This window comes from Lactuca saligna, chromosome 4 (genome assembly GCF_052625555.1).
Source record: "Lactuca saligna cultivar CGN05327 chromosome 4, ASM5262555v1, whole genome shotgun sequence".
NCBI lineage: Eukaryota > Viridiplantae > Streptophyta > Magnoliopsida > Asterales > Asteraceae > Lactuca > Lactuca saligna.
In genome coordinates this window covers 153,091,746-153,101,023 of record NC_136420.1, presented here as the reverse complement: position 1 = coordinate 153,101,023, position 9,278 = coordinate 153,091,746, and the positions used below count along the sequence as shown (strand labels likewise).

At 32.5% G+C, this 9,278-nt stretch overlaps 1 protein-coding gene across 1 annotated transcript; it reads left to right on the top strand.

Annotated features, from left to right (window-relative positions):
* Nucleotides 1-3,200: 3,200 nt before the first annotated feature.
* LOC145042955 (RAD3-like DNA-binding helicase protein) lies at nt 3,201-8,782 on the top strand. The gene is made up of 22 exons (XM_078991481.1): nt 3,201-3,447; nt 3,715-3,974; nt 4,068-4,216; nt 4,295-4,376; nt 4,469-4,616; nt 4,711-4,867; nt 4,951-5,127; nt 5,219-5,340; nt 5,427-5,472; nt 5,584-5,725; nt 5,801-5,955; nt 6,042-6,133; nt 6,203-6,307; nt 6,386-6,454; nt 6,547-6,690; nt 6,781-6,896; nt 7,000-7,057; nt 7,130-7,235; nt 7,510-7,580; nt 7,672-8,154; nt 8,230-8,375; nt 8,451-8,782. Exons 1-22 carry the CDS (start codon nt 3,346-3,348, stop codon nt 8,545-8,547), a joined length of 3,027 nt encoding a protein of 1,008 aa, XP_078847607.1. The 5' UTR covers nt 3,201-3,345; the 3' UTR covers nt 8,548-8,782.
* The last annotated feature ends 496 nt before the right edge of the window (nt 8,783-9,278 follow it).

Genomic DNA, 9,278 nt, shown 5'->3' with positions numbered 1-9,278 from the left:
AATTTTCATATTATGATACCTAATTCCCATATAACATTACATTAGATGTTGAATTCAATATGGAAAACTTGATATCCGAAGATTAGAACACATAATTAACATCATCCCAAGGTATGTGTTCACAACTACAAGTGAAGGAGGTTGGAACTTTATTTCTTAATAGTTCTTTTAAAAAAATGCATATGCAAGTGCAAGAGTAAGAGGACTACTTATATAAGCATGAACTTTAGTTGATTCAATAAGTTTGGGACTTAAGCTTTGATATGCTTCTCGAAGGATATCACATAGGCTAGTATAATACAGTGTCAAGTTAGAAATATGGCTATGTAAATTGTTGTGTGTAATATCCTCATGTATTCACTATGAATATAAAAGGGTTTAATCCTTATTGACACCCTAATATTCAAATATTTGGAATGAACAATATACTAATATGAAATTCAATCATCACGGCATTTCATTTATGCATTAGTTTGTTGTTTGTTATGACTTTTTTTTAAGTTAATCAAAATTACACTTAAATAGGGATGATTGTTAGTAATTTGTGTGACAACCCGAAAACTTCTATCTTGTACACTAAGTTTATTCAATCAATATTCAACTTAAAGGTGGCCATACACTCACCTTAAAGGTGGCCATACACTCACCTAATGCAATCCTTTAAGGTCCTAACACTTAGTGCAAGTAGTCCCAAGTTCCTAGAGTGGTTCTCCATCACATTTAGTGGTGAAATACCTTCATTTGACTCCTTTATGTATCACTGCATGTTAATTAAGATCAAATAATGTTCAAGGCTTCACTTGAACACCCAACTTTTCGTGTCGATCCTTCATTCAAATCACCCAAGGTGAGTTCATACCCCTACGCTTTTTCCGAGTTTTTTGTGTTTTCAAGTGGGGGGGGGGGGGGAATACAAGCAAAAGTACAAGGAAACTTGTGCTCAAAATATATTATTTTGTTTAAGATAATTATATTTTCAATATGCTTTTAACACAGAAAACAATTTTACCAAACGATTAAGAAATCAACTCGTTGAAACAGTTTTTAAAACTAGAACAATGAACTTGTGAATCATATAGTAAAATGTATTATTTTATAAAGGCTTCATGCAGATCATAAACAAGATTTTTGGTATTATTACTTGTAAAATTGTTAGGCTATGTTTGAGACACGTCCTTGGTAACACTCACCACAAGAAACAGAGTGAGGACTAGCACTCGTGACCAAAATCTCTTGTAGGGAGAGCGTGATTGTTGTGTATAGATCTATACGGGACTGACAATCCCGCACCTCACTGCTAGCTACAGGTTGGCCGACAGGTCTGCGGGTGACAAAGTTATTAAGGATATCGGCCGTTGCGGGCCATATCCAGTCAGTTATGGTTATGAAACTCACAACCTAGATAACAGGAATTTACTTTTGTAATAATGAATCAAATGAACTAACCTCAAAGTAATAACCAATAGATTACTCGAGGGTATTAATAATAATATATTCAAGACTTAGTTCATCACGATTTTCTTTTATTTAGTTTTAAGACTAATATACCTCTCTGGGTGTAACCAAGGTTTTTAAAAGAAAACTGCTTTTATATACACGAGTATGGTAGATACTTGCAAAACCTTAGTTTAGAACGGATAATCAATCATCAACCTTTGGGGAAAATATAGGATTTCCCCGGATAACCCGGCTATTCAAAAACATATTGTTTAATATGTAATCAATGGATATTCATATTCCTTTCACGACTCCTTTGATTGTACATATCTTGTATGAATCTGGAAGTCATGGAAGGAATGGGTTTTTCAAACACGCTTTTCATAAGAAAATATAGGATTTTCTTGAGGAATACTCTTCAAAAGGATTCAAAGAACACTTTTCCACAAAAAACTAAATGCTTATGAACTCACCAACTTTATGCTGATATTTTTCAAAACTGCTTGTATTCTCAGGGAATTAGTAGACAAGTACTTTCACGAGTTCGGAGAAGTCGAAGCGTTAGAGTCGCACCTTTCTATTTTACTTTTGATATGAACAAAACTATGTATTAAACAATGTAAACCTTTTTCACATATGTATTCAATGTTTGGTTGTGTTTACTATGCTTGCTATGATACAATTGTTGTGATACTACGCATGACGTCCTCCACCCCGGAACGATTCCGCCATCACGGTTTCGGAGTGTGACAATTTGTGTCACTAATATTATTGAAGTGTAATGAGGTACACTTGTTGACCAATGTAATCTTGATAAATATTGAACAAGTAAGGGTGATACGGAGTATACACTTGTTTGAGTTTATCTTTGTTTAAAATATATTGTTATTTAGGGGCGAAACCCCTGAACCACGGGCGTTCGGGGGCAACGCCCTTGGTAGTGGGGTCTAAGGGACAGAGCCCCTAGTTAGGTTTAATATAGTTTATTTAGATTGATATTGCTTTATGGAAAACTCATTAAAATCCGAATCTGAGAGTTTAGACCCGATTTTTGACCCTAATCCTAAACCAGGTTTTAAGGCACTTTAGCGATGGTTATAAAACTTCTATGTGACAGTTTTTCAACAATAGTTCACATCTTGTTTTTGGTCATACAAAATATAATACAAGAATCATAACATTCACATTCTCTATGTTCAAGAACACTAAGTTTTATTCGGTTGAAGTTTTGATTGTACCATCGAAATAGTTCAATATGAAAGTGTATCACAACTTTTAATGTATCCAAGTAATAAAAAACACTCTAATGTTCTAACAAAAAATTTATTAATAAAACCAAAACAAATAGGATTGAGATATTTTCAGATATTCTTGGTTTACCATTAGGTAACAAAATATCCAAGAAAAGGCAAAAAAAAAAAAAAAAACAATTGATGAATGTGGATAATACTCTAATACAAATAAATCATTAGGGGTTACTTTGCAATGAATGTAAATTTATCCTTAAGCCATAAATATTAGTTACGTAAAATTCATATGCTTTGACAAACTAATTTGACAGAATAAAAAAATGATTTTGCAAAATTCTATTTATAAAATAAATTATTTTACTATACTGTTAAAAAGAATACTCCTATTTTGATATTGTTGTGATTAACCCATTTTTAAGTACAAGTTCTTAAAATTTCCCTTAATTGAATTAGTTTAGGTGCTATTGGCCTATGTTTGCAATTTTACTCAAAAATTTATTAGATTCGATAGCGTACTCAACACAAAAATGGCGGGAACATAAACAGAGAGTTTGGACTTTGGAGGAACATTCATCTAGGGTTTGCGAAAGGCCACTCAGTCGAAGGGCATTCGCATTTCATCATCTGTTTTCTTTATCGCACATAGAAGCAGGTAGAGATGCCAACCTACAAGATCAGGGGAATCAATGTCGAATTCCCCTTTGAGGCGTACGATTGCCAGCTCGTTTACATGGAAAAAGTCATCCAATCTCTTCAAGACGTATGATTCCTCTCCTAAATCTACTTCATCACGTCTCAAATCGAATACATATCTTGATTTCCATCGATTTCAATTATAAGGTGTTGCATAGCTATTCACAGTCATTGGAGGTTTACCTTGCTAACATCACAAAAATCAAATTGCGTATTTGTGACGAACACCACTGTTTGATAACTAATTTAAGAAGCTCAAACCAATTTACGTCAATATGATATTCATCTTTGTGCTAACCTTGATATGTTGTTGACACATTTCATCATGTGGCAGAGGTCTAACGCCCTATTAGAGAGTCCTACTGGAACTGGCAAAACATTATGTCTTCTGTGTGCCACTTTAGCTTGGAGAAAGAGTTTGGGTAGTTTCTCAACAGGTAGGAATGCGATAAGAAGTCAGGACACAGGAGGCAAAAACTCAGAAGGACCATCGTCACAGTCAGAATCATCACGGCTTCCCACAATCATATACACTTCACGAACTCACAGCCAGATTCGACAAGTGGTTCAAGAGCTCAAAAGAACCATCTACAGGTCAGGGTTGATATTTGATAAAAACAATTTCAGACCATGTTAGAAGTCGATTCCACTGGTTTGACTATATAAACATATCAATTACTTATGCAGACCCAAAATGGTTGTATTAGGATCTCGTGAGCAATTATGCATTCACCCTGATGTAAGTTTACTTCATGGGAAAACACAGACAAATGCTTGTCATTTCCTATGTCAAAAACGCACAAAACGGTATTGTACCCATTTTCCTCGTGTCTCAGGTAAGTTATTCTCTCATTCACTTTTCATCCATTGATTTGGGGAGATACTGATGTACATCTGTTGTTTTTGTTTCATAGAATTTGTGAAGAATAATCCTGGTCTTGGTGATGAACCTATTGACATAGAGGACTTGGTCAATATTGGGAAACAGAGTGGCCCGTTAGTTTTATATCCTTTTGTAACTTATGACAAATTGTTAATCATTTTTCTGCAATATATGTCTAACATTTCACTGTGAATGCACAATGCAGATGCCCTTATTATATGTCACGTGAGCTCCATAAAGTTGTTGATATCTTATTTGCACCTTACAACTATCTCATCGATCCTGGCAATAGAAAATCTTTGAGCATTGAATGGGCAAACAGTATACTTATATTTGATGAAGCTCATAATCTTGTAAGTTTCTAATATATGTATACATTGTTATATAACACATATGATGATATGATAAATGAACCCTTTTAACTTTTTTCTATTATGAAATATATAGGAAGGAATATGTGCAGATGCTGCCTCTTTTGACCTACCTTCTTCCCTCTTAACTTCTTGTATTTCTGAAGCACAAAACTGTGTAGACCTTGCTGTTTCCAGGAGAGATCAATCAAATGACACATCATATAATCCAGATAACTTTGCTATTCTCAAAGGTATATTTATTGTTCTTTCACATAAACTCCATGAGCATTTAAACTTTATTATAAGAAAGTTTACTTTCTTTTTCACTTTGCAGCGCTTCTGTTAAAGCTTGAGAAGCGAATTTCTGAAGTTCAAATCGACTCCAAAGAATTGGGCTTTACAAAACCTGGTCCTTACATCTATGAGCTTTTTGGTGAGCTAAATATTACACACAAAACAGCCACCAAGCTCATTGACACAATTGAAGATGCAACTGTATTACTTGAAGAAGGTACACACTACACACTACACACTACACACCCAGTATCATGTCTTTATTATATAAGTATTTTTTTTAAGGTTTGGTTTATTCTTTTTTACAGATGCAAAAACCAGTGATCCTCAAAAGACAAAGGGAACTGTGAATAGGTTGGAGAGTATATCAGACATTCTTAAAATAATCTTCAAAAGTGATGGAAATGATGCCCATGCCAAATATTATCGTGTAAGTTTGGAGCTTTTACTTTTCTACCCTTAAAGCTGCTAGTAATTTCTTCTAACTTAGAATCTCTTATTTATTGTTGAATTTAGGTTCATGTTCAGGAAGTCGAAGTGAAATCAACTGATACATTTAAAGGTGAAATATATATATATATATATATATATATATATATATATATATATATATAAGTTTATGTTTAGTTTTCTTATATTACACTTATGACACTATTTATGACACCATATGTAGGCAAAGCATCTAGAATCTTCAGCTGGTGGTGTTTTAATCCTGGTGTTGCTATGGAAGAATTTGCAAAAAGAGATGTTGGATCTATTATTTTGACATCTGGCACTTTATCACCTATGGATTCATTTGCTGAGGAACTGAAGCTGTATGAACTTATCATACTATATAATCCTTATATTTTTCTAATAGCTACTTACTTTTTTTATTTATTAAAATATAGGAATTTTCCTATACGTTTGGAGAATCCTCATGTTATACAAGACAATCAATTATGGGCTGGAATTGTTCCAGTGGGTCCCTCTGGTCATCCGTTTAATTCTTCTTATAGAACACGCGATTCTCCTGAATATAAACTGAATTTGGGTAATTCCATTGGTAAGCATATTATATATATGACAATTTTTATAAAAATGTCATGTCAAATCACTTGTTAATATTAATTTTTTTTTGTTGTTTTGTAGTGAATTTTGCTCGAATAGTACCAGATGGGCTTCTTGTCTTTTTTCCATCTTACTACCTTTTGAATCTATGCATTGATTTCTGGAAGAACACGGTAATAATACTAATAATCATAAATTATAATTTCGTGTAGTTTTTAATAAAACAAATTTCATGTTTTCAGGGTGTAACTTCAACAAATTCGAGTACTATTTGGGAAAGAATCTGTAAACATAAGCTACCAGTTGTGGAGCCTAGACAATCTTCACTCTTTCCCCAAGCAATTGATGTAATAAGAGTAAATTATTTATACACTTTCAGTTAACAAATTTAATTCAATTTTAAAATCAACTCAAAATTTTTGCAGGACTACATGGCTAAGTTAAGAGACAACTCAACTACTGGAGCAGTGTTTTTTGCTGTATGTCGTGGAAAGGTAATTTAGTATTTCATATAGTTTTTACTATTTTCTTCCTATGACATTTATTTAGGTTAATTTTATAATTTTTTTTTTTTTAATGTAAATAGGTAAGTGAAGGACTAGATTTTGCTGATCAAGCTGGAAGAGCTGTGATTGTGACTGGAATTCCATTTGCAATGAGGAATGATCCAAAAATCCGTTTAAAACGTGAGTTTTTAGATCAACAGGCACTCTCCCAAAAAGGATCCAAGGTATAATTAGTTTTGGTCAACAAAGTCAAACTCACTTAAATTTTAAATTATTTTATTTTATATTATCTTGAACGTGGATTGCCTTTTTAGGTTCTCACAGGAGAAGAGTGGTACAGTCAACAAGCGTCACGGGCGGTCAACCAAGCTGTGGGCCGTGTCATTCGGCATCGCCATGATCATGGGGCAATTATTTTTTGTGATGAAAGGTTTTTTTTTTTTTTTTAGTCGGTATAAAAATAAATAATTAAGTTATGTTAGTTTTGGTCAAATGAGTTTTGACTTTTTTAATGTGTTTATATATACATACAGGTTTTCAAAACAAAATCATCAGTCCCAGATTTCACTATGGATTCGGCCTCACCTCAAGGTTAACAGACACCATCCACCTTGTGAAATTACTCTTTTGCCCTCTTTCCTGACATGTCCTTCTCTTATGCAGTGTTACTCCAAATTTGGGGATGTGGTTTTTACGTTGACTCGATTCTTTCGTGATGCTGCAATTAGCTGTCCAGTGAAACAAAAGTCAACTCAGATTCAACAACCAGGTTGACCAGAAAATACCTCTTTGAAATTACATATTTGGTCCCTGAGTATATCTGGTTTTTTCAATTTTGGTCCTCACTGAGGTTTTTGGTCTCAATTCCAAACAAAATGACTATTTTTGGTCCTTTGTGTACAATTTATTTTTGCAATTTTGGTCCCAGAAACGTTATAAAAACCTCAAACAAGGACCAAAATTTCAAAAATCAGTTATACTCAAGGGACCAAAAATGTAATTTACTCAAATACAATCTTAATACACTGGTTTTTGCTTTTCAGGAGAAAAAAGTAGTCGGGACAAGATCATATCTCTGGACAAACTTGATCAGGACAAATTTCTAAAATCTTTAGTATGTTCTTTTCGATTTTTTTCAATTGCATGTTTTTTTTTTTCTTCCTTCTATTCATTAAATATTTATTATATCTCAACGGGTCTTACAGATTGCCACATCAGATAAATCTCGGTCTATAGAACCATCATCATCATCATCATTATCATCATTGCCATGTTCGAGTGAATTAAGGCGAGTCAACATTTCGTCTCGGCTTAGTCAAATACTTCCTGCAAACCGCTCAAATCTTTCTTTCAATGCTCAAAAACAGACTTCAAGTTTGAAAAATAATAATAATAGCAATGTGGAAGTCAAAAAACATGAAGTGATTGATTTGGTAGATGAAGAAACAAGCAGTCAATTATCCGCACCTTATTTTATAAAAAAACGTAAAATAGAAAACCCTAAAAACGAAAACTTGTTACAAAAGTGTGAGAGTGGAATCAGAGAAGTTAAAAAGGAGATAGCTGTAGAAAGGAGGACCGAATTCGTCAATTTAGAAACTGTAAGGGGTAGTTCAAGTTCAAATTCAAATTCAAATTCTTTGGCTTGTGAGAATGAGGAGAAGAAGGGATCCACTTTTCTTATTCAGGTAAAAACAAAAATGGGATTTATTATTATTAACTTTTTTTTTTTTCCCTTCAAATAAGTTTTTATAAATTTACAGGTTAGAGAGAAGCTTAGTGATGGAGAATATAAAGAATTTGTGGGATTTATGAAAGCACTTAAATCTAAGGCAATGAAGATAGGTCATGTTCTTCAATGTATCATGGGATTATTTTCTACACCAGATAGACTTCCTCTTCTCCAAAGGTATTAAAATTAATTGTTTTTATTTTTGATATTATTTATCTTTCTAATTTTTGTCCTGTTACTGATATTTGACAGATTTAAGGATTATATTCCTGCAAAATACCATACATTGTATGAAGAATATTTGGAGAAAACAAAAACAAATGATGCAGTAACTGTAGATCTTTTATAAACGGTAGTGTTCTTGTGTAAAATTATTTACCCTACCATTAATTATCATTAAAGTTATATGATGTGTCTTGAAAATAATCATTTAACAAGCAAGTTATTTCTAAGAAATAACGGAAATTGAGGTGTATTTGTCTGTTTGATGTAACTTTTGGCTGGGAAATGATAATATGTTAAAAGATGAAATTTGAAGTTGATAAGGACATACATAATGTTATTTAATTATTTGAATTTGTTTATTTCAGAGTTTTGTTTGTTTATGAAATGTGATTGGGTTGGTATTTGGTAATTTTTTTGGTCGACTTATAGCTTACAAGTTACAAACAACCAATTCTAAGAAACTCGCATGTATCTTCTTTTTGTCTTCTAGTTAAAATACATAAAATAATAATGTATTTTTATACAAAAAGTAAATCCGCAAGAAATTTATCAGTTTGACGATGTATAATTTTTTCTTGTGTTCATAATTAGTTCTTAAAATTTGACTTTTCAAGCGTAGTCTTCTAAATGATATTAACTAAATTTGAGTATTTTCTTTTTATTGTTAACAATGACAATGTTTTTTGTGTTTTCAAAAAATGGCCATTTTGTTTGCAATGGGTCGATTTCAAACCAACTATATATTTAAAAAAAAAAAATACATTTCAGACTTTTCTACATAAAATAAATAATTAGGAATTTCAAGAGCAACTTAAAAATCAGATGAACAATTCTTGGATTTTGAGAAAATACTTC